This window comes from Meleagris gallopavo, chromosome 9 (assembly GCF_905368555.1).
Source record: "Meleagris gallopavo chromosome 9, MGAL_WU_HG_1.1, whole genome shotgun sequence".
Taxonomy (NCBI): domain Eukaryota; kingdom Metazoa; phylum Chordata; class Aves; order Galliformes; family Phasianidae; genus Meleagris; species Meleagris gallopavo.
Window position 1 is genome coordinate 16,447,837 of NC_139412.1, and position 24,566 is coordinate 16,472,402.

The following is a 24,566-nucleotide window of genomic DNA, read 5'->3' on the forward strand; positions in this document are numbered from 1 at the left end:
GGAGCGACTGCGGAGCAGGGGATGTTTTTCTCTGGAAGAAGAGACCTGATCAAGTTTTTGAGTAGAACACCTGATTGCAACTCCATACGCTCTGTTCACAGGTATTGTGTTTCTGTCGACTGGGCACTGAGAACCAGAGACAGGCTGTAGATACCACCTTCCAGGGTGAACACAGAAAGGGAGGGCGGACACTATGATGATTAGAGGGCTGAAGCACCTCTCCTATGAAGAAAGGTTGAGGGAACTGGGCTTGTTTAGCTTGGAGAAGGATCCAGGGAGACCTCATTGTGGCCTTCCAGTACTTGAAGGGAGTGTGCAAACAGGAGGGAGAATGGCTGTTTACGGGGCTGGATAGTGACAGGACAAGGAATGGTTTTAAACTGACACGGGGAGGTTTAGGTTAGATGTTAGGAGGAAGTTTTTCACACAGAGGGTGGTGAGGCACTGGAACAGGTTCCCCAAGGAGGTTGTGCATGCCCCAAACCTGGAGGCATTCAAGGCCAGGCTGGATGTGGCTCTGGGCAGCCTGGTCTGGTGGTTGGCGACCCTGCACATAGCAGGGGGTTGGAACTAGATGATCATCGTGGTCCTTTCCAACCCAGGCCATTCTATGATTCTTTAGCAAGAGATGGCTTGAGAAGGTGAATGCTAGTCCAAACGGGGGCAGATCCCAGGACAGTGGGAACCGGCAGCTCCAAAACAGGAATGGAGTGCCACTGGAGGCTCACTGCTGGACGAGGGCAGCACCCTGGGGATACAGGACATGCTTTAGGTGGAAAGACTTCACCAGCACGGGCGGCCCTGAGAGCGCTGTGCGCAGTCTCGGGTGCCCAGCACATGAGAGTGTCAGAGGTACGGGAGAGCCCACAGAGGACCACCGGGCTGAGTAAGGAGAGGCATGGCAGAAGAACACAGCGGACCCTGCTGACCCGTGCCTTCCTGTGGGCATGCGAGCGGCTCTCCCTAGGGCAGCTGCTAGCACATGGGCCTCTGTGGGCCCACAGCCACAGCCAGGGCTTTGTGATGGTGGGCAACACCACGCCCAAAGGCCATTGTGACCTGGACGGTTAACTACAGCAACGACATCCCTGGCAGGGCCAGAGCCCTGGGGTGCTCACTCCGAGGAGAGCAGCTCTGTCAGGAGGCAGCAGCTCTTCTGGGTGCCTTTCTCTGGTCTCCGGACGAGGACATGGAGATGCCAAAGGAAGAGGAGCCTAAGGCTCACTCTCAGCCCAACAAAGGGCTGCCGAGCGTACAGGAGCAAGATGAGGTGAGGCTCAGGGAGTGAGGGAGAGACCAGCAGCATGACAAGATGGTGTGGAGAGCAGCAGGAGGAGGGACGTGGTGTTGGGGAGAGCCAACCAGCTGGCCCTGAGCACCTTACAGCCTGAGCACTTACAGCTTCCTGACACCTGGGAGCATCTCCACACAGAGCCAACGATGCCTGGGAAAGCCAAGGCCCACATGGCCCTGGAAGCTTGGAGACGAGGGGCAGAGAGCAGCTTGGCCACGCTCAGCTTTGCCATCCATGGCCAGGAGCTGCCTGGCCACACGTTGGGCCCAGGTCCGGTGGCACAGTGGGTGCTGTCAGGGCCAGTATGGGTGCCTCAATCCCTCTCCTTCTCTTCCCCACAGGTGATTCACGGGCCACCTCACACGATGACAGCGGGCAGCCAGAGCCCAGAATCCACCCTCCAAGAGGACAGGCTGCCGCCGCTGCCATCTCCGCGTGGCAGCCACCAGGCACAGGTAGGGAGCCCCAGGGAGACCAGGTGGAGCGGCTGTCTCAGCCCTGCCAGCCGCTGACAAGCAGGCAGCTGACAAACAGGCAGGACATGCTAGAGGAGACAGCGCGGCCGTCTCCATGTCAGTCTAAGCCAGGAGAGAGAGGAGCTGCCCTCTTGCCAGTCAGCTCTGTGGAGCAGGATGGCAGCGGCCCACGCAGCTGCGCCACAAGAACAGGTTGCAGGAGCATTTGCAGCAGGGCCATGGAAGGCAACACACGGAAGTGCCCAAAGTAACTCGGCCTTTCTCCTTGCCTTCTCTTGCAGGTAAATGATGTGGAACACAATGAGATGCTGTCCCACGGAAGCGTCTTGCAGGGAGACACGGCCAGCGTGCCCACCTTGCCACCTCTGCCAGAGCAGGCAGTGGCCCAGGCAGCCGCACCACAGCACGTGCCTGCAGCTGACACACCAACATCTGCCAGCGGCATCCGCGAGCTGCCTGATCTGCCAGCAGCAGCCTCTGCCTCCAGCGGCAGAGGAAGGGAAAAGGCCTTTGTGCCTGAAGCCCCGGGCCATCAGGAGCTTTGCACAACTGCTCTGGACGGCCTTGGCAAACAGGACGAAGCAGCAGGATCGGGCAAACAGAAAAGTGCTCCACCAAGCCCAGCCGTCAGTGGTGCAGCAGTGGAGAACACTGTGCAGTCCCCCCTGCCACAGGTCCAGACAGAAACTGTGTCTGATGCAGTCAGACAGCAGGACCTGACACAAGCTCAGCAAGCAGCGGGAGCAGCAGAAGCAGACGAGGCCCAGGAGGCCACAGAAGGAGTGCGCGTCACTCCTCCATCAGGGCCTGATCCCGAAGAGCTTGCAGCAGCAATCGCTGCCCACAGAGAAGCTGTGCCCGCTTTCGCAGGCAGGGGCTACGCGGCAGGGCACCAGGAAGGGTCTTGGGCCGATCGGCACTCAGCAGTCCTGAAGCCGTGCATCCAGTGCCAAGTGATGGGCGCTAGGCTGTGGCTGCACCATGAGTCTCGAAGGTCATGTCGAAAGATCCTGGCACAGAACACAAAGCTTCTGACAGACATGGCTAAAAGTTGTGCGGCCTGTACCGGGCAAAGCCTGGACGACTACTGGGAAATAACTAAGCAGATGAAGAAGACAAGGAAGCAGAAAGCAGGGCAGAAACGCCCGTGTGTTCCACAGCATGAGCCACGGGACACGGCAGAGGAGGATGAGCTGGGAGAAGGTGATGACGAAGAGCCAATAATCCAAAGCCACTGGGTCAACCCCAGGACCGCAGCCTTCCGCCGGGACCCGCAGGCTTCTCCTCAGCAAACGCCCGGCTCTTCCAGCATCACCGACACAGAGGTTTCGGGAGAGTCAGATGGCCAGGCACAGAGCACAGCTCTTCTTGCGTCAAGGCAGGAAGATGCCAAGGCTGGAGCTGAGACGCATGATGGCCATGGGATGCCAGCATCCACGCCAACAGTGGAAGAAGAGAATGCTCCAACTTCATCTCTCCTGAGCGAACAGAGCACAGCTGCGAGGGATGAGAGCCAGAGGCCTTGTCTGCACGACCCAACAGCCTGTGCCATTTCTCTGCCGGACACAGCCCAGGCCATGGTGAGTCCAGCCGTCGGGAAGTGCTGGAGGAGACAGGTGGGCCGACCCCCTGTCAGACTGAGCCGCACCGAGCGTGGTCAGCTGTCGGGGCACGGTGGGGGCTGCTGCAGGGAGCCCCCAGGCTCAGCAGGTGCCACATGAGGAGCTGCCCTCTTCCCAGCCGGCTCTGTGAAGCAGGGTGGCAGTGGCCCATGCAGCTGCGCCACAAGGACAGGTTGCAGGAGCATTTGCAGCAGGGCCACGGAGGGCAACACAGGGAAATGTCCCAACTAACTTCTTTCTTCTTGCCTTCTCTTGCAGACAGTGAACAAGCTGGAAGACAACGAGACACTGCCCGGCAATGGGGTCCCGCAGGAAGACACGGCCAGCATGCCCACCTTGCCACCTCTGCCAGAGCAGGCAGTGGCCCAGGCAGCCGCACCACAGCACGTGCCCGCAGCTGACACACCAACATCTGCCAGCGGCACCCGCGAGCTGCCTGATCTGCCAGCAGCAGCCTCTGCCTCCAGCGGCAGAGGAAGGGAAAAGGCCTTTGTGCCTGAAGCCCCCGGCCAACAAGAATCTCTCCCGGCTGCTGGCGGGAGTCGCGGTGAGCGCCGGCCACGGCGCAATCTGCTCAGGAGGGCGCTTGGGCGTCTGTTCAAGGTTTGCTGCTGCTGCTGCATCACAAGACAGGAAGAGTAGCGGTGTTGGGCCACCAGTATCAGGCGACTTCTCAGAGCTGGTCGCTGGCCCTCAAGGAACTGTGCAGCACCCTGAGCCATCATCACAAGACATAGCAGGACAGCACACAGTATCACGGTGATGTGCCAGAAGAGACATTGGTCGCTTCACTGGGCAAGAGTCCCATTCAGGAAGGGAAATATCCCATTCCTAAAGATTCCTGGTATACAGATGGGTCCAGTGAGGGCAACCCGAGCCAGTGAAAAGCAGTGGCATACCATCTCTCCACTGAAACAGTCTGGTTTGAAGATGGGGGCACCCAGAAATGGACTACTCATGCCTGACCAGAGATGTGTGGCTAGACATATGGAATGCGGTTAAACACAGGACCATACATGTCCACCACGCTCCTGGTCGCCAATCTCTATATGTGTGCTGGACAAAAGACCATGTGGGCAGCTGCTAAAGCTGATATCGCCCAGGCATGCCGAGACTGCGACACTGGCTCCAAGATGAGACCAAGACCATTGCCTGAGACAACAGCCCATCTTGCTAGAGGACACAGTCCTCGCCACCGATGGCAGGTCGATTTCATCGGGCCCCTCCCTCCGTCTGAGGGGCTGAGATATGCCCTCATCTGCGTCAGGTCCCTTCCAACCCAAGCCATTCTGTAATCCCATGTGACTCTACAACTGTGCTTTAAAACTTCTCTGGTTTTCAGATCTTCGGTCAGATTGTAGCTCAGGCTTGATAATAAATTCACCAACACTTAATAGTCCAGAAGGACGTTTGAATTCTCTCGCCAACTCCTTATCTCACAAATTCATAAGAACTGGGCCTAAGAATTCATAAGAACATAAAAAGCAGACGGCTCTTTTCCAGCTCTGAATAAGGGATCCAAATTGCCTAACTACATTTAACACAGACAAGAGGGCACTCGCACCCCATGACACGGTTGCCCCCAGCAGCTGTGCTAGCTCCACCCCTGGAGGTTCCTAAACTTTCACCAGGCAAAATCCCAAGCAAGTCCCAAGTGCCACTGTCTGCTCCCACAGCTGGCTCTGCCTGGAGAAGGAACGTTGGGCTGGAGACCTCTGGGCTACCAAGATGACAGCTGTTTTTACTCTTGCAGACACACAGACTTTGCAATGAGTTTGAGTTTGCAAGGGTGAGCATAGACCCATGAAAACATGGGACAGCAAGCAATGCATACATCTGGCAATTACATTTTGGCTACTGCTGACTTCTGTTCTTCACAACAGAAGCACCTGGAAAGATAGAGCCATGGGGGTGACCGTGATTGCTAGGCTGATTGCCCTCTGTGCCAGCATGTTTCTTTCTCATCCGGTATCTCTTGGCGGAGATTTCAAATGCTGTCATTATTCCATGCCTGCAAGACGTGGTGGAAGTTAAGGCATGGATCTGAAAGCCACCCCAGAACTTCTGGGTCGGTAATGCTGTTGGATTGCTTGTAAACATTCTGCTGTGAGGGTTTTTCTTTGTTTGTTTGTTTGTTTGTTTTTGAGTATTCCTGTGTGATCTAAAGCTCAATACAGGGCGGTGGCTACCAAAGCTGGATCAGTGGGAGAGCTTGGACCCGGCCCCTCTATTTGCTTAGCCAGCCACTTCTAGTGCAAGCAGCTCTGTGGTGTGCTCTAACCCCTCACTCAACGCAGTTACCAGAGCCTGAAGCCTAACCAATGGCAGGTTTATTCATCTTCTTTGTGAAGGGGTTTGAGCAAGTTCTTGACCAAGTCTTGCCAGGACTTGAAGTTTAATCCCACCCACACCCTGCTACTCAAACTGCTCAAGAGGTTTTCTTCAACGGCATTTATTGCACCAAAAGGTGGCTGTCCTGACACATTCTCTGGGGAGGATTCCCCTTAGACATCCCCCTTCAGCCAGCTGTTGCTGGCCACCTGCTCCACGCTGGGCCGGGAGCATGGTAAGAACTGCAGCAGCTGGACAATGAGGGCCTGGCAGGGCTCTGGCAGCACGGACACCCCCCTCAGGTGCAGGACCCCATCCTTCTGATGCTGGATCATGTTGCAGAGGCAGCCGTGGAAGGGCAAGCAGCCAGTCACCATGGCAAAAAGGACCACCCCCAGGCTCCAGACGTCCAACTTCTTGGCATCATGGGCGTAATGCAGCCACATCTCCGAGGCCACGTAGGCTTCTGTTCCGCAGAAGGTGGTGCTCAGTTCTGGGTAGCTGCTCATTTCCTTGCTGAAGCTAAAGTCAGCAATCTTGGCCCGGCGGCCATCAGCGCTGAGCAGTATGTTCTCACACTTGAGGTCACGATGCACGATGTTGCGGTCGTGGAGGTAGTGCATGGCTCCCACAATCTGCACAAAGATGTCCCGGGCGTCGGGGATGCAGGGCAGCTTGCCCAGCTGCTGCAGCCGCTGCTGCAGGTTGATGGCTGCCGCCTCCATCACAATGTAGACCGTACTGTTGGTCAGCTCAAAGATCTCAAAGATGAGCACGATGTTGGGATGATCGAGCTCACGCAGGATGGAGAGCTCCCGGGGCAGAAACTTCTGCACGAATTCTGGGGAGGCCCTTCGCTTGTCCACCCTCTTGATAGCTAGGGGGACCGTGTAGTTGGTGGAGGTGGCCGCCCTCACCATGGAGAACGTACCCTCTCCTAAGGTCTCACCCAGCGTGAAGCCCAGCTTGTGGAGTAGCTTCTTGTCTGCATCAGAGTTTGGCATTTTAGCTGGTCCGGATGGGATAAAAGTGTGTCCGCAGTCAGCCTTCACAAACCTGCAGTGGTTCCACGGGTGCCTGTGGGGCTGAGGGTCCACCCAGGCATCGTGATGAAGTGTGGCAGTGTCTCACTGTGACTGTGATGTCAACGTGATCCGACGGGTCTGCACTGTTCTTGGGTGTCCCAGCTTGTCATGGACACACACTGGGAGAACTTCCAGCTCTGGATATTTTCATTTTTTTTACCTGTTTCTGCTCTTGAGTTGTCAGAACAGGGATTGTCTGACAATAAGAGTTTAGATGTGAGTGTTCTGGAGCAAATAATCACTTTGGAGACCCACAGCTATTCTCTGCAGGATATTGATTGTATTAAAATCAGAACTACACAAAATGGCACCAGAGGGTGATTTGTACCACCACTAATTACAGGCCACCTTGGCCTGATGTCAGTATTTAGTTTTTGATGATGACAGTGCAGGAAATGGTTTTTCAAGGTGGGCTTTCCAGCTTGGTGTGGTGTGGATGGGGAGCCTGGTCTTTCAGGAGAAACAGCGTTGGGAACTTCTTTGAGTTACACTCCCCTGGTTTTAAGCAAAAATGATAAAAATGATAACTGCGAGGCGTTCTCTTGTTGCAAGCTGGAGTTCACCAGGAGTGGATTCAGAAGAAAGGAGCAGGAGGCAGAGAGCAGGAGGGGAGAGGACGCGCGGGCAGTGCCTGAGGGCTGTGCAGTCGGGCAACAGCAGTGACTTGCTTGAAAGAGGCCCCTCTGCTCAGCTTCTGCTCACAAAACACACCAAAGCCTTGGTGAGGCTGCATTTGTAGTACTTTACTGTGCTTCCACCCAGCAGTTTAAGAAGATGTCCTTTGCCTGCTTTTGGCACAAATGCTCTGCTGCTAATGGCAGAGGGCATTTCCAGGTCTGTAGGGGAGCTAAACTACACGCCGATGGTTGCCAGGAACTCCACTATTTATGGCTGTGTATTTCCTCGGTGGGAAGACAGCAGCTAATCTGTGGGTGCCCAGCCTTTTGGCTTGGCTGGGCTGCTCCCAGTGAAGAGGGGCTGCCTCGGTTTCCCACAAACCAAGGTGTCACTCGGGCTTGATGGCCATCTCAGCAGTTCTCAGGGAGCTCTCAAGGTGCTGCTCAGAGATTTTAGATCAAATTTTATTCCTGCTGTGCTTCATCCTTGAGAGCAGCTGCTCACACATGCACGTACTGCCACGCAGCGATGGCGTGAGTAAGGAGCGACTGCGGAGCAGGGGATGTTTTTCTCTGGAAGAAGAGACCTGATCAAGTTTTTGAGTAGAACACCTGATTGCAACTCCATACGCTCTGTTCACAGGTATTGTGTTTCTGTCGACTGGGCACTGAGAACCAGAGACAGGCTGTAGATACCACCTTCCAGGGTGAACACAGAAAGGGAGGGCGGACACTATGATGATTAGAGGGCTGAAGCACCTCTCCTATGAAGAAAGGTTGAGGGAACTGGGCTTGTTTAGCTTGGAGAAGGATCCAGGGAGACCTCATTGTGGCCTTCCAGTACTTGAAGGGAGTGTGCAAACAGGAGGGAGAATGGCTGTTTACGGGGCTGGATAGTGACAGGACAAGGAATGGTTTTAAACTGACACGGGGAGGTTTAGGTTAGATGTTAGGAGGAAGTTTTTCACACAGAGGGTGGTGAGGCACTGGAACAGGTTCCCCAAGGAGGTTGTGCATGCCCCAAACCTGGAGGCATTCAAGGCCAGGCTGGATGTGGCTCTGGGCAGCCTGGTCTGGTGGTTGGCGACCCTGCACATAGCAGGGGGTTGGAACTAGATGATCATCGTGGTCCTTTCCAACCCAGGCCATTCTATGATTCTTTAGCAAGAGATGGCTTGAGAAGGTGAATGCTAGTCCAAACGGGGGCAGATCCCAGGACAGTGGGAACCGGCAGCTCCAAAACAGGAATGGAGTGCCACTGGAGGCTCACTGCTGGACGAGGGCAGCACCCTGGGGATACAGGACATGCTTTAGGTGGAAAGACTTCACCAGCACGGGCGGCCCTGAGAGCGCTGTGCGCAGTCTCGGGTGCCCAGCACATGAGAGTGTCAGAGGTACGGGAGAGCCCACAGAGGACCACCGGGCTGAGTAAGGAGAGGCACGGCAGAAGAACACAGCGGACCCTGCTGACCCGTGCCTTCCTGTGGGCATGCGAGCGGCTCTCCCTAGGGCAGCTGCTAGCACATGGGCCTCTGTGGGCCCACAGCCACAGCCAGGGCTTTGTGATGGTGGGCAACACCACGCCCAAAGGCCATTGTGACCTGGACGGTTAACTACAGCAACGACATCCCTGGCAGGGCCAGAGCCCTGGGGTGCTCACTCCGAGGAGAGCAGCTCTGTCAGGAGGCAGCAGCTCTTCTGGGTGCCTTTCTCTGGTCTCCGGACGAGGACATGGAGATGCCAAAGGAAGAGGAGCCTAAGGCTCACTCTCAGCCCAACAAAGGGCTGCCGAGCGTACAGGAGCAAGATGAGGTGAGGCTCAGGGAGTGAGGGAGAGACCAGCAGCATGACAAGATGGTGTGGAGAGCAGCAGGAGGAGGGACGTGGTGTTGGGGAGAGCCAACCAGCTGGCCCTGAGCACCTTACAGCCTGAGCACTTACAGCTTCCTGACACCTGGGAGCATCTCCACACAGAGCCAACGATGCCTGGGAAAGCCAAGGCCCACATGGCCCTGGAAGCTTGGAGACGAGGGGCAGAGAGCAGCTTGGCCACGCTCAGCTTTGCCATCCATGGCCAGGAGCTGCCTGGCCACACGTTGGGCCCAGGTCCGGTGGCACAGTGGGTGCTGTCAGGGCCAGTATGGGTGCCTCAATCCCTCTCCTTCTCTTCCCCACAGGTGATTCACGGGCCACCTCACACGATGACAGCGGGCAGCCAGAGCCCAGAATCCACCCTCCAAGAGGACAGGCTGCCGCCGCTGCCATCTCCGCGTGGCAGCCACCAGGCACAGGTAGGGAGCCCCAGGGAGACCAGGTGGAGCGGCTGTCTCAGCCCTGCCAGCCGCTGACAAGCAGGCAGCTGACAAACAGGCAGGACATGCTAGAGGAGACAGCGCGGCCGTCTCCATGTCAGTCTAAGCCAGGAGAGAGAGGAGCTGCCCTCTTGCCAGTCAGCTCTGTGGAGCAGGATGGCAGCGGCCCACGCAGCTGCGCCACAAGAACAGGTTGCAGGAGCATTTGCAGCAGGGCCATGGAAGGCAACACACGGAAGTGCCCAAAGTAACTCGGCCTTTCTCCTTGCCTTCTCTTGCAGGTAAATGATGTGGAACACAATGAGATGCTGTCCCACGGAAGCGTCTTGCAGGGAGACACGGCCAGCGTGCCCACCTTGCCACCTCTGCCAGAGCAGGCAGTGGCCCAGGCAGCCGCACCACAGCACGTGCCTGCAGCTGACACACCAACATCTGCCAGCGGCATCCGCGAGCTGCCTGATCTGCCAGCAGCAGCCTCTGCCTCCAGCGGCAGAGGAAGGGAAAAGGCCTTTGTGCCTGAAGCCCCGGGCCATCAGGAGCTTTGCACAACTGCTCTGGACGGCCTTGGCAAACAGGACGAAGCAGCAGGATCGGGCAAACAGAAAAGTGCTCCACCAAGCCCAGCTGTCAGTGGTGCAGCAGTGGAGAACACTGTGCAGTCCCCCCTGCCACAGGTCCAGACAGAAACTGTGTCTGATGCAGTCAGACAGCAGGACCTGACACAAGCTCAGCAAGCAGCGGGAGCAGCAGAAGCAGACGAGGCCCAGGAGGCCACAGAAGGAGTGCGCGTCACTCCTCCATCAGGGCCTGATCCCGAAGAGCTTGCAGCAGCAATCGCTGCCCACAGAGAAGCTGTGCCCGCTTTCGCAGGCAGGGGCTACGCGGCAGGGCACCAGGAAGGGTCTTGGGCCGATCGGCACTCAGCAGTCCTGAAGCCGTGCATCCAGTGCCAAGTGATGGGCGCTAGGCTGTGGCTGCACCATGAGTCTCGAAGGTCATGTCGAAAGATCCTGGCACAGAACACAAAGCTTCTGACAGACATGGCTAAAAGTTGTGCGGCCTGTACCGGGCAAAGCCTGGACGACTACTGGGAAATAACTAAGCAGATGAAGAAGACAAGGAAGCAGAAAGCAGGGCAGAAACGCCCGTGTGTTCCACAGCATGAGCCACGGGACACGGCAGAGGAGGATGAGCTGGGAGAAGGTGATGACGAAGAGCCAATAATCCAAAGCCACTGGGTCAACCCCAGGACCGCAGCCTTCCGCCGGGACCCGCAGGCTTCTCCTCAGCAAACGCCCGGCTCTTCCAGCATCACCGACACAGAGGTTTCGGGAGAGTCAGATGGCCAGGCACAGAGCACAGCTCTTCTTGCGTCAAGGCAGGAAGATGCCAAGGCTGGAGCTGAGACGCATGATGGCCATGGGATGCCAGCATCCACGCCAACAGTGGAAGAAGAGAATGCTCCAGCTTCATCTCTCCTGAGCGAACAGAGCACAGCTGCGAGGGATGAGAGCCAGAGGCCTTGTCTGCACGACCCAACAGCCTGTGCCATTTCTCTGCCGGACACAGCCCAGGCCATGGTGAGTCCAGCCGTCGGGAAGTGCTGGAGGAGACAGGTGGGCCGACCCCCTGTCAGACTGAGCCGCACCGAGCGTGGTCAGCTGTCGGGGCACGGTGGGGGCTGCTGCAGGGAGCCCCCAGGCTCAGCAGGTGCCACGTGAGGAGCTGCCCTCTTCCCAGCCGGCTCTGTGAAGCAGGGTGGCAGTGGCCCATGCAGCTGCGCCACAAGGACAGGTTGCAGGAGCATTTGCAGCAGGGCCACGGAGGGCAACACAGGGAAATGTCCCAACTAACTTCTTTCTTCTTGCCTTCTCTTGCAGACAGTGAACAAGCTGGAAGACAACGAGACACTGCCCGGCAATGGGGTCCCGCAGGAAGACACGGCCAGCATGCCCACCTTGCCACCTCTGCCAGAGCAGGCAGTGGCCCAGGCAGCCGCACCACAGCACGTGCCCGCAGCTGACACACCAACATCTGCCAGTGGCACCCGCGAGCTGCCTGATCTGCCAGCAGCAGCCTCTGCCTCCAGCGGCAGAGGAAGGGAAAAGGCCTTTGTGCCTGAAGCCCCCGGCCAACAAGAATCTCTCCCGGCTGCTGGCGGGAGTCGCGGTGAGCGCCGGCCACGGCGCAATCTGCTCAGGAGGGCGCTTGGGCGTCTGTTCAAGGTTTGCTGCTGCTGCTGCATCACAAGACAGGAAGAGTAGCGGTGTTGGGCCACCAGTATCAGGCGACTTCTCAGAGCTGGTCGCTGACCCTCAAGGAACTGTGCAGCACCCTGAGCCGTCATCACAAGACATAGCAGGACAGCACACAGTATCACGGTGATGTGCCAGAAGAGACATTGGTCGCTTCACTGGGCAAGAGTCCCATTCAGGAAGGGAAATATCCCATTCCTAAAGATTCCTGGTATACAGATGGGTCCAGCGAGGGCAACCCGAGCCAGTGAAAAGCAGTGGCATACCATCTCTCCACTGAAACAGTCTGGTTTGAAGATGGGGGCACCCAGAAATGGACTACTCATGCCTGACCAGAGATGTGTGGCTAGACATATGGAATGCGGTTAAACACAGGACCATACATGTCCACCACGCTCCTGGTCGCCAATCTCTATATGTGTGCTGGACAAAAGACCATGTGGGCAGCTGCTAAAGCTGATATCGCCCAGGCATGCCGAGACTGCGACACTGGCTCCAAGATGAGACCAAGACCATTGCCTGAGACAACAGCCCATCTTGCTAGAGGACACAGTCCTCGCCACCGATGGCAGGTCGATTTCATCGGGCCCCTCCCTCCGTCTGAGGGGCTGAGATATGCCCTCATCTGCGTCAGGTCCCTTCCAACCCAAGCCATTCTGTAATCCCATGTGACTCTACAACTGTGCTTTAAAACTTCTCTGGTTTTCAGATCTTCGGTCAGATTGTAGCTCAGGCTTGATAATAAATTCACCAACACTTAATAGTCCAGAAGGACGTTTGAATTCTCTCGCCAACTCCTTATCTCACAAATTCATAAGAACTGGGCCTAAGAATTCATAAGAACATAAAAAGCAGACGGCTCTTTTCCAGCTCTGAATAAGGGATCCAAATTGCCTAACTACATTTAACACAGACAAGAGGGCACTCGCACCCCATGACACGGTTGCCCCCAGCAGCTGTGCTAGCTCCACCCCTGGAGGTTCCTAAACTTTCACCAGGCAAAATCCCAAGCAAGTCCCAAGTGCCACTGTCTGCTCCCACAGCTGGCTCTGCCTGGAGAAGGAACGTTGGGCTGGAGACCTCTGGGCTACCAAGATGACAGCTGTTTTTACTCTTGCAGACACACAGACTTTGCAATGAGTTTGAGTTTGCAAGGGTGAGCATAGACCCATGAAAACATGGGACAGCAAGCAATGCATACATCTGGCAATTACATTTTGGCTACTGCTGACTTCTGTTCTTCACAACAGAAGCACCTGGAAAGATAGAGCCATGGGGGTGACCGTGATTGCTAGGCTGATTGCCCTCTGTGCCAGCATGTTTCTTTCTCATCCGGTATCTCTTGGCGGAGATTTCAAATGCTGTCATTATTCCATGCCTGCAAGACGTGGTGGAAGTTAAGGCATGGATCTGAAAGCCACCCCAGAACTTCTGGGTCGGTAATGCTGTTGGATTGCTTGTAAACATTCTGCTGTGAGGGTTTTTCTTTGTTTGTTTGTTTGTTTGTTTTTGAGTATTCCTGTGTGATCTAAAGCTCAATACAGGGCGGTGGCTACCAAAGCTGGATCAGTGGGAGAGCTTGGACCCGGCCCCTCTATTTGCTTAGCCAGCCACTTCTAGTGCAAGCAGCTCTGTGGTGTGCTCTAACCCCTCACTCAACGCAGTTACCAGAGCCTGAAGCCTAACCAATGGCAGGTTTATTCATCTTCTTTGTGAAGGGGTTTGAGCAAGTTCTTGACCAAGTCTTGCCAGGACTTGAAGTTTAATCCCACCCACACCCTGCTACTCAAACTGCTCAAGAGGTTTTCTTCAACGGCATTTATTGCACCAAAAGGTGGCTGTCCTGACACATTCTCTGGGGAGGATTCCCCTTAGACATCCCCCTTCAGCCAGCTGTTGCTGGCCACCTGCTCCACGCTGGGCCGGGAGCATGGTAAGAACTGCAGCAGCTGGACAATGAGGGCCTGGCAGGGCTCTGGCAGCACGGACACCCCCCTCAGGTGCAGGACCCCATCCTTCTGATGCTGGATCATGTTGCAGAGGCAGCCGTGGAAGGGCAAGCAGCCAGTCACCATGGCAAAAAGGACCACCCCCAGGCTCCAGACGTCCAACTTCTTGGCATCATGGGCGTAATGCAGCCACATCTCCGAGGCCACGTAGGCTTCTGTTCCGCAGAAGGTGGTGCTCAGTTCTGGGTAGCTGCTCATTTCCTTGCTGAAGCTAAAGTCAGCAATCTTGGCCCGGCGGCCATCAGCGCTGAGCAGTATGTTCTCACACTTGAGGTCACGATGCACGATGTTGCGGTCGTGGAGGTAGTGCACGGCTCCCACAATCTGCACAAAGATGTCCCGGGCGTCGGGGATGCAGGGCAGCTTGCCCAGCTGCTGCAGCCGCTGCTGCAGGTTGATGGCTGCCGCCTCCATCACAATGTAGACCGTACTGTTGGTCAGCTCAAAGATCTCAAAGATGAGCACGATGTTGGGATGATCGAGCTCACGCAGGATGGAGAGCTCCCGGGGCAGAAACTTCTGCACGAATTCTGGGGAGGCCCTTCGCTTGTCCACCCTCTTGATAGCTAGGGGGACCGTGTAGTTGGTGGAGGTGGCCGCCCTCACCATGGAGAACGTACCCTCTCCTAAGGTCTCACCCAGCGTGAAGCCCAGCTTGTGGAGTAGCTTCTTGTCTGCATCAGAGTTTGGCATTTTAGCTGGTCCGGATGGGATAAAAGTGTGTCCGCAGTCAGCCTTCACAAACCTGCAGTGGTTCCACGGGTGCCTGTGGGGCTGAGGGTCCACCCAGGCATCGTGATGAAGTGTGGCAGTGTCTCACTGTGACTGTGATGTCAACGTGATCCGACAGGTCTGCACTGTTCTTGGGTGTCCCAGCTTGTCATGGACACACACTGGGAGAACTTCCAGCTCTGGATATTTTCATTTTTTTTACCTGTTTCTGCTCTTGATTGTCAGAACAGGGATTGTCTGACAATAAGAGTTTAGATGTGAGTGTTCTGGAGCAAATAATCACTTTGGAGACCCACAGCTATTCTCTGCAGGATATTGATTGTATTAAAATCAGAACTACACAAAATGGCACCAGAGGGTGATTTGTACCACCACTAATTACAGGCCACCTTGGCCTGATGTCAGTATTTAGTTTTTGATGATGACAGTGCAGGAAATGGTTTTTCAAGGTGGGCTTTCCAGCTTGGTGTGGTGTGGATGGGGAGCCTGGTCTTTCAGGAGAAACAGCGTTGGGAACTTCTTTGAGTTACACTCCCCTGGTTTTAAGCAAAAATGATAAAAATGATAACTGCGAGGCGTTCTCTTGTTGCATGCTGGAGTTCACCAGGAGTGGATTCAGAAGAAAGGAGCAGGAGGCAGAGAGCAGGAGGGGAGAGGACGCGCGGGCAGTGCCTGAGGGCTGTGCAGTCGGGCAACAGCAGTGACTTGCTTGAAAGAGGCCCCTCTGCTCAGCTTCTGCTCACAAAACACACCAAAGCCTTGGTGAGGCTGCATTTGTAGTACTTTACTGTGCTTCCACCCAGCAGTTTAAGAAGATGTCCTTTGCCTGCTTTTGGCACAAATGCTCTGCTGCTAATGGCAGAGGGCATTTCCAGGTCTGTAGGGGAGCTAAACTACACGCCGATGGTTGCCAGGAACTCCACTATTTATGGCTGTGTATTTCCTCGGTGGGAAGACAGCAGCTAATCTGTGGGTGCCCAGCCTTTTGGCTTGGCCGGGCTGCTCCCAGTGAAGAGGGGCTGCCTCGGTTTCCCACGGCTTGATGGCCATCTCAGCAGTTCTCAGGGAGCTCTCAAGGTGCTGCTCAGAGATTTTAGATCAAATTTTATTCCTGCTGTGCTTCATCCTTGAGAGCAGCTGCTCACACATGCACGTACTGCCACGCAGCGATGGCGTGAGTAAGGAGCGACTGCGGAGCAGGGGATGTTTTTCTCTGGAAGAAGAGACCTGATCAAGTTTTTGAGTAGAACACCTGATTGCAACTCCATACGCTCTGTTCACAGGTATTGTGTTTCTGTCGACTGGGCACTGAGAACCAGAGACAGGCTGTAGATACCACCTTCCAGGGTGAACACAGAAAGGGAGGGCGGACACTATGATGATTAGAGGGCTGAAGCACCTCTCCTATGAAGAAAGGTTGAGGGAACTGGGCTTGTTTAGCTTGGAGAAGGATCCAGGGAGACCTCATTGTGGCCTTCCAGTACTTGAAGGGAGTGTGCAAACAGGAGGGAGAATGGCTGTTTACGGGGCTGGATAGTGACAGGACAAGGAATGGTTTTAAACTGACACGGGGAGGTTTAGGTTAGATGTTAGGAGGAAGTTTTTCACACAGAGGGTGGTGAGGCACTGGAACAGGTTCCCCAAGGAGGTTGTGCATGCCCCAAACCTGGAGGCATTCAAGGCCAGGCTGGATGTGGCTCTGGGCAGCCTGGTCTGGTGGTTGGCGACCCTGCACATAGCAGGGGGTTGGAACTAGATGATCATCGTGGTCCTTTCCAACCCAGGCCATTCTATGATTCTTTAGCAAGAGATGGCTTGAGAAGGTGAATGCTAGTCCAAACGGGGGCAGATCCCAGGACAGTGGGAACCGGCAGCTCCAAAACAGGAATGGAGTGCCACTGGAGGCTCACTGCTGGACGAGGGCAGCACCCTGGGGATACAGGACATGCTTTAGGTGGAAAGACTTCACCAGCACGGGCGGCCCTGAGAGCGCTGTGCGCAGTCTCGGGTGCCCAGCACATGAGAGTGTCAGAGCCCACAGAGGACCACCGGGCTGAGTAAGGAGAGGCATGGCAGAAGAACACAGCGGACCCTGCTGACCCGTGCCTTCCTGTGGGCATGCGAGCGGCTCTCCCTAGGGCAGCTGCTAGCACATGGGCCTCTGTGGGCCCACAGCCACAGCCAGGGCTTTGTGATGGTGGGCAACACCACGCCCAAAGGCCATTGTGACCTGGACGGTTAACTACAGCAACGACATCCCTGGCAGGGCCAGAGCCCTGGGGTGCTCACTCCGAGGAGAGCAGCTCTGTCAGGAGGCAGCAGCTCTTCTGGGTGCCTTTCTCTGGTCTCCGGACGAGGACATGGAGATGCCAAAGGAAGAGGAGCCTAAGGCTCACTCTCAGCCCAACAAAGGGCTGCCGAGCGTACAGGAGCAAGATGAGGTGAGGCTCAGGGAGTGAGGGAGAGACCAGCAGCATGACAAGATGGTGTGGAGAGCAGCAGGAGGAGGGACGTGGTGTTGGGGAGAGCCAACCAGCTGGCCCTGAGCACCTTACAGCCTGAGCACTTACAGCTTCCTGACACCTGGGAGCATCTCCACACAGAGCCAACGATGCCTGGGAAAGCCAAGGCCCACATGACCCTGGAAGCTTGGAGACGAGGGGCAGAGAGCAGCTTGGCCACGCTCAGCTTTGCCATCCATGGCCAGGAGCTGCCTGGCCACACGTTGGGCCCAGGTCCGGTGGCACAGTGGGTGCTGTCAGGGCCAGTATGGGTGCCTCAATCCCTCTCCTTCTCTTCCCCACAGGTGATTCACGGGCCACCTCACACGATGACAGCGGGCAGCCAGAGCCCAGAATCCACCCTCCAAGAGGACAGGCTGCCGCCGCTGCCATCTCCGCGTGGCAGCCACCAGGCACAGGTAGGGAGCCCCAGGGAGACCAGGTGGAGCGGCTGTCTCAGCCCTGCCAGCCGCTGACAAGCAGGCAGCTGACAAACAGGCAGGACATGCTAGAGGAGACAGCGCGGCCGTCTCCATGTCAGTCTAAGCCAGGAGAGAGAGGAGCTGCCCTCTTGCCAGTCAGCTCTGTGGAGCAGGATGGCAGCGGCCCACGCAGCTGCGCCACAAGAACAGGTTGCAGGAGCATTTGCAGCAGGGCCATGGAAGGCAACACACGGAAGTGCCCAAAGTAACTCGGCCTTTCTCCTTGCCTTCTCTTGCAGGTAAATGATGTGGAACACAATGAGATGCTGTCCCACGGAAGCGTCTTGCAGGGAGACACGGCCAGCGTGCCCACCTTGCCACCTCTGCCAGAGCAGGCAGTGGCCCAGGCAGCCGCACCACAGCACGTGCCTGCAGCTGACACACCAACATCTGCCAGCGGCATCCGCGAGCTGCCTGATCTGCCAGCAGCAGCCTCTGCCTCCAGCGGCAGAGGAAGGGAAAAGGCCTTTGTGCCTGAAGCCCCGGGCCATCAGGAGCTTTGCACAACTGCTCTGGACGGCCTTGGCAAACAGGACGAAGCAGCAGGATCGGGCAAACAGAAAAGTGCTCCACCAAGCCCAGCCGTCAGTGGTGCAGCAGTGGAGAACACTGTGCAGTCCCCCCTGCCACAGGTCCAGACAGAAACTGTGTCTGATGCAGTCAGACAGCAGGACCTGACACAAGCTCAGCAAGCAGCGGGAGCAGCAGAAGCAGACGAGGCCCAGGAGGCCACAGAAGGAGTGCGCGTCACTCCTCCATCAGGGCCTGATCCCGAAGAGCTTGCAGCAGCAATCGCTGCCCACAGAGAAGCTGTGCCCGCTTTCGCAGGCAGGGGCTACGCGGCAGGGCACCAGGAAGGGTCTTGGGCCGATCGGCACTCAGCAGTCCTGAAGCCGTGCATCCAGTGCCAAGTGATGGGCGCTAGGCTGTGGCTGCACCATGAGTCTCGAAGGTCATGTCGAAAGATCCTGGCACAGAACACAAAGCTTCTGACAGACATGGCTAAAAGTTGTGCGGCCTGTACCGGGCAAAGCCTGGACGACTACTGGGAAATAACTAAGCAGATGAAGAAGACAAGGAAGCAGAAAGCAGGGCAGAAACGCCCGTGTGTTCCACAGCATGAGCCACGGGACACGGCAGAGGAGGATGAGCTGGGAGAAGGTGATGACGAAGAGCCAATAATCCAAAGCCACTGGGTCAACCCCAGGACCGCAGCCTTCCGCCGGGACCCGCAGGCTTCTCCTCAGCAAACGCCCGGCTCTTCCAGCATCACCGACACAGAGGTTTCGGGAGAGTCAGATGGCCAGGCACAGAGCACAGCTCTTCTTGCGTCAAGGCAGGAAGATGCCAAGGCTGGAGCTGAGACGCATGATGGCCATGGGATGCCAGCATCCACGCCAACAGTGGAAGAAGAGAATGCTCCAGCTTCATCTCTCCTGAGCGAACAGAGCACAGCTGCGAGGGATGAGAGCCAGAGGCCTTGTCTGCACGACCCAACAGCCTGTGCCATTTCTCTGCCGGACACAGCCCAGGCCATGGTGAGTCCAGCCGTCGGGAAGTGCTGGAGGAGACAGGTGGGCTGACCCCCTGTCAGACTGAGCCGCACCGAGCGTGGTCAGCTGTCGGGGCACGGTGGGGGCTGCTGCAGGGAGCCCCCAGGCTCAGCAGGTGCCACGTGAGGAGCTGCCCTCTTCCCAGCCGGCTCTGTGAAGCAGGGTGGCAGCGGCCCATGCAGCTGCGCCACAAGGACAGGTTGCAGGAGCATTTGCAGCAGGGCCACGGAGGGCAACACAGGGAAATGTCCCAACTAACTTCTTTCTTCTTGCCTTCTCTTGCAGACAGTGAACAAGCTGGAAGACAACGAGACACTGCCCGGCAATGGGGTCCCGCAGGAAGACACGGCCAGCATGCCCACCTTGCCACCTCTGCCAGAGCAGGCAGTGGCCCAGGCAGCCGCACCACAGCACGTGCCCGCAGCTGACACACCAACATCTGCCAGCGGCACCCGCGAGCTGCCTGATCTGCCAGCAGCAGCCTCTGCCTCCAGCGGCAGAGGAAGGGAAAAGGCCTTTGTGCCTGAAGCCCCCGGCCAACAAGAATCTCTCCCGGCTGCTGGCGGGAGTCGCGGTGAGCGCCGGCCACGGCGCAATCTGCTCAGGAGGGCGCTTGGGCGTCTGTTCAAGGTTTGCTGCTGCTGCTGCATCACAAGACAGGAAGAGTAGCGGTGTTGGGCCACCAGTATCAGGCGACTTCTCAGTGCTGGTCGCTGGCCCTCAAGGAACTGTGCAGCACCCTGAGCCATCATCACAAGACATAGCAGGACAGCACACAGTATCACGGTGATGTGCCAGAAGAGACATTGGTCGCTTCACTGGGCAAGAGTCCCATTCAGGAAGGGAAATATCCCATTCCTAAAGATTCCTGGTATACAGATGGGTCCAGTGAGGGCAACCCGAGCCAGTGAAAAGCAGTGGCATACCATCTCTCCACTGAAACAGTCTGGTTTGAAGATGGGGGCACCCAGAAATGGACTACTCATGCCTGACCAGAGATGTGTGGCTAGACATATGGAATGCGGTTAAACACAGGACCATACATGTCCACCACGCTCCTGGTCGCCAATCTCTATATGTGTGCTGGACAAAAGACCATGTGGGCAGCTGCTAAAGCTGATATCGCCCAGGCATGCTGAGACTGCGACACTGGCTCCAAGATGAGACCAAGACCATTGCCTGAGACAACAGCCCATCTTGCTAGAGGACACAGTCCTCGCCACTGATGGCAGGTCGATTTCATCGGGCCCCTCCCTCCGTCTGAGGGGCTGAGATATGCCCTCATCTGCGTCAGGTCCCTTCCAACCCAAGCCATTCTGTAATCCCATGTGACTCTACAACTGTGCTTTAAAACTTCTCTGGTTTTCAGATCTTCGGTCAGATTGTAGCTCAGGCTTGATAATAAATTCACCAACACTTAATAGTCCAGAAGGACGTTTGAATTCTCTCGCCAACTCCTTATCTCACAAATTCATAAGAACTGGGCCTAAGAATTCATAAGAACATAAAAAGCAGACGGCTCTTTTCCAGCTCTGAATAAGGGATCCAAATTGCCTAACTACATTTAACACAGACAAGAGGGCACTCGCACCCCATGACACGGTTGCCCCCAGCAGCTGTGCTAGCTCCACCCCTGGAGGTTCCTAAACTTTCACCAGGCAAAATCCCAAGCAAGTCCCAAGTGCCACTGTCTGCTCCCACAGCTGGCTCTGCCTGGAGAAGGAACGTTGGGCTGGAGACCTCTGGGCTACCAAGATGACAGCTGTTTTTACTCTTGCAGACACACAGACTTTGCAATGAGTTTGAGTTTGCAAGGGTGAGCATAGACCCATGAAAACATGGGACAGCAAGCAATGCATACATCTGGCAATTACATTTTGGCTACTGCTGACTTCTGTTCTTCACAACAGAAGCACCTGGAAAGATAGAGCCATGGGGGTGACCGTGATTGCTAGGCTGATTGCCCTCTGTGCCAGCATGTTTCTTTCTCATCCGGTATCTCTTGGCAGAGATTTCAAATGCTGTCATTATTCCATGCCTGCAAGACGTGGTGGAAGTTAAGGCATGGATCTGAAAGCCACCCCAGAACTTCTGGGTCGGTAATGCTGTTGGATTGCTTGTAAACATTCTGCTGTGAGGGTTTTTCTTTGTTTGTTTGTTTGTTTTTGAGTATTCCTGTGTGATCTAAAGCTCAATACAGGGCGGTGGCTACCAAAGCTGGATCAGTGGGAGAGCTTGGACCCGGCCCCTCTATTTGCTTAGCCAGCCACTTCTAGTGCAAGCAGCTCTGTGGTGTGCTCTAACCCCTCACTCAACGCAGTTACCAGAGCCTGAAGCCTAACCAATGGCAGGTTTATTATTTAAACTGACACGGGGAGGTTTAGGTTAGATGTTAGGAGGAAGTTTTTCACACAGAGGGTGGTGAGGCACTGGAACAGGTTCCCCAAGGAGGTTGTGCATGCCCCAAACCTGGAGGCATTCAAGGCCAGGCTGGATGTGGCTCTGGGCAGCCTGGTCTGGTGGTTGGCGACCCTGCACATAGCAGGGGGTTGGAACTAGATGATCATCGTGGTCCTTTCCAACCCAGGCCATTCTATGATTCTTTAGCAAGAGATGGCTTGAGAAGGTGAATGCTAGTCCAAACGGGGGCAGATCCCAGGACAGTGGGAACCGGCAGCTCCAAAACAGGAATGGAGTGCCACTGGAGGCTCACTGCTGGATGAGGGCAGCACTCTGGGGATACAGGACATGCTTTAGGTGGAAAGACTTCACCAGCACGGGCGGCCCTGAGAGCGCTGTACCCAGTCATGGGCGTAATGCAGCCACATCTTCGGGGCCACGTAGGCTTCTGTTCCGCAGAAGGTGGTGCTCAGTTCTGGGTAGCTGCTCATTTCCTTGCTGAAACTGAAGTCAGCAATCTTGACCCAGCGCCCAAAATGATAACAGCAAGGCATTCTCTTGTTGTAAGCTGGGGTTCACCAGGAGTGGCTCCTTCCTCTGCTGGCATCTTTCCTAGTGCTCAAGAGCAGTCATGCCTACTTTTTGCTTCTTGAGGAGCTTTGCCTCCCAGTGAAGCACACATTTCCTTTTTAACTAAAAAGGAGCTTAGGGTCACAAAATAGCCATGCAAAGCCAAAAGCCATTTTTGATTTTTGAATACATATTTTAGTAAGCAAATTGGTTCTGAAAAGGATTAAACCTTGACCAAGGGCCGATGAAAATCATAAAATCACGGAGTGGTTTGGCTTTGAAGGGACCTTCAAGATCACATAACTCCAACTGCCCTGCTACACGCAGGGACTCCTCGCACTAAAGCAGGCTTCTCACAGCCTTTCAGCCTGGCCTTGAATGCTTCTGGGGAGGGGGCATCCACGACTCTGGGCAACCTGTTCCAGTGTTTCACCACCGTCACAGTAAAGAATTTCTTCCTAATATCTAGACTAAATATACCAGTTTAAAACCATTTCCTCATGTCCTGTCATTATATACCTGTATAAATGTCTCTTGCCAGCTTTCCTGCAGGTCCCCTTCAAGTATGGACAGGCTGCCGTAAGGTCCCCCTGAAACATTCCTTCAGTTGAGGAGCACCAGGTCTCTCAGCTTGTCCTTATAGAAAAGGTACTCCTGAGAGCCTTCTCATGAGTGCAGCTCGTAACTTGTTTTGAAAGTCCCCTTTCAAAGGAAATTAATTGAATTGTGCATCCATGGCTACGCATGTGCAATGGGGGGCTTTGCTGTGCCCTGGCTCCTATGGGCAAGTAATTGCTGCACTGAGTCTCATCTGTTGTCCAGGCTGGGTTCAGAAGCACACAGTTTTCTCTCTGCGGATGCCATTTGTACAGGCAAGCTGTGAGGGCCTAAATGCTGATGGCGTTCCTGTGCAGAGCCTGCCCTGAGGGTCACCAAGGAGCACCCTCGGTCCCTCCTTATTGCCCATCTGATCACAGGGAAGGAGGCTGTGGGAAGGACACGCTGCATGCACGCCGAGGTGTTCCGAGTGCTGGCAAAAGGTGGGCGCACCTCGGGAACCAGACAGCTATTTATTCTTATCATGCACATAACGCTGCCCCAGGCACCGCGCCGCAATAAACCAACGTCAGCTTTCCAAACCAACGTCAGCTTTCTAAACTATCGCTTAGCTCGGAGCTGCCTCGCTCTCAGCTGCCGGCAGCCCGGGGCAGGTGCCGCTGGGAGGCGAGCAGCCGAGCCGCTCCGTACGCCGCATCTCCGCGCTCCACACGCCGCGCCCCGTGACGCTACAGGAGATACCCATCCGACCCCGCCTCTTCCGGTGTCCCTCGGTTCTGTTTCCGGTTCCTTTTCTGGTTTTCTTTCAGGTCTCCTTCCGGTTGCGTGCCGGAAGCGCTGCGGGGCCGTGTTGGGTTTTTTTTGGGGGGGGGGGGGTCCATTTCAGTGCGCAGACTGTGCGGTCAGGCGCACCCCCAGCAGGATCGCTGATGATACTGAGTGGTGCAGGTGGGACAACACAAAGAGGGGATGCCATCCACATGGACCTGGACAAGCTTGAACTGTGGTCCCATGCAAACCTAACCATGTTCAACAAGGCTCAGTGCATTGTGTTGAACTTGCAGTGGGGCAATCCCAGATATGTGCACAGATGGGTGAAGAACTGGAAAGCAGCCCTGCGGAGAAGGACTTGGGGGTCCTGATGGGTGTGAAGCCAAACATGAGCCAGCAGTGTGTGTTCACAGCCCAGAAAGACAACAGTGACCTGGGCTGCATCAGCAGAGGGCTGGCAGTGGGCAAGGAGGTGACTGTCTGCATCTGCTCTGCCCTTGTGAGGCCCCATCTGCAGTAATGCGACCAGGCCTGGGGCCCCCAGCACAAGGAGGATGTGGGGCTGTAGGAGCGGGTCCAAGAGGAAGCCATGAAGATGTTCAGAGAGCTGGAGCACCTCTCCTCTAAAAAAAGGCTTGTTCAGCCTGGAGAAGATAAGGCTCCAGGGAGGCCTTCCAGAACTTGAGGGGAGTTTATAAGCAGGAGGGGGATTGTTTATATTGTCTGATTGTGATAGGACAAGGGGAAATGGTTTTAAACTAAAAGAGGGGAAATACAGGTCAGATGTAAGGAGAAAATTCTTTATTCAGGTGGCAATGAGGCCCTGGCAGAGGGCGTGTGCAGCCATCCCCAGAGATGCCCAAGGCTGGGCTGGGTAGGCCCTGGGCAGGCTGAACTGGTGAGGGTGACCTGCTCATGGCAGGAAACTGGGAATGAGTGATCATTAACACCCCTTCCAGCCCAAGCCGTTCTGTGATTCTACGATCCCTCAAGTGACC

The 24,566-nt window shown here is 55.8% G+C and overlaps 5 protein-coding genes across 5 annotated transcripts; 3 read left to right on the forward strand and 2 right to left on the reverse strand.

The window, feature by feature from the left end:
* Nucleotides 1-1,072: 1,072 nt before the first annotated feature.
* LOC146543798 (uncharacterized) lies at nt 1,073-4,034 on the forward strand. The gene is made up of 4 exons (XM_085230746.1): nt 1,073-1,270; nt 1,636-1,749; nt 2,052-3,354; nt 3,655-4,034. Exons 1-4 carry the CDS (start codon nt 1,190-1,192, stop codon nt 4,032-4,034), a joined length of 1,878 nt encoding a protein of 625 aa, XP_085086872.1. The 5' UTR covers nt 1,073-1,189.
* LOC146543799 (testis-specific serine/threonine-protein kinase 6-like) lies at nt 3,440-7,750 on the reverse strand. The gene has a single exon (XM_085230745.1). The coding sequence runs from the start codon at nt 6,725-6,727 to the stop codon at nt 5,897-5,899; it is 831 nt and encodes a 276-aa protein (XP_085086871.1). The 5' UTR covers nt 6,728-7,750; the 3' UTR covers nt 3,440-5,896.
* Nucleotides 7,751-9,039: 1,289 nt separating this feature from the next.
* LOC146543800 (uncharacterized) lies at nt 9,040-12,001 on the forward strand. Its single transcript, XM_085230811.1, has 4 exons — nt 9,040-9,237; nt 9,603-9,716; nt 10,019-11,321; nt 11,622-12,001. Exons 1-4 carry the CDS (start codon nt 9,157-9,159, stop codon nt 11,999-12,001), a joined length of 1,878 nt encoding a protein of 625 aa, XP_085086937.1. The 5' UTR covers nt 9,040-9,156.
* LOC146543801 (testis-specific serine/threonine-protein kinase 6-like) lies at nt 11,276-23,533 on the reverse strand. The gene has a single exon (XM_085230809.1). It carries the CDS (start codon nt 14,692-14,694, stop codon nt 13,864-13,866), a length of 831 nt encoding a protein of 276 aa, XP_085086935.1. The 5' UTR covers nt 14,695-23,533; the 3' UTR covers nt 11,276-13,863.
* Nucleotides 17,069-19,938, forward strand: LOC146543802 (uncharacterized). The gene is made up of 4 exons (XM_085230812.1): nt 17,069-17,174; nt 17,540-17,653; nt 17,956-19,258; nt 19,559-19,938. The coding sequence occupies exons 1-4, from the start codon at nt 17,094-17,096 to the stop codon at nt 19,936-19,938; spliced, it is 1,878 nt and encodes a 625-aa protein (XP_085086938.1). The 5' UTR covers nt 17,069-17,093.
* Nucleotides 23,534-24,566: the final 1,033 nt, after the last annotated feature.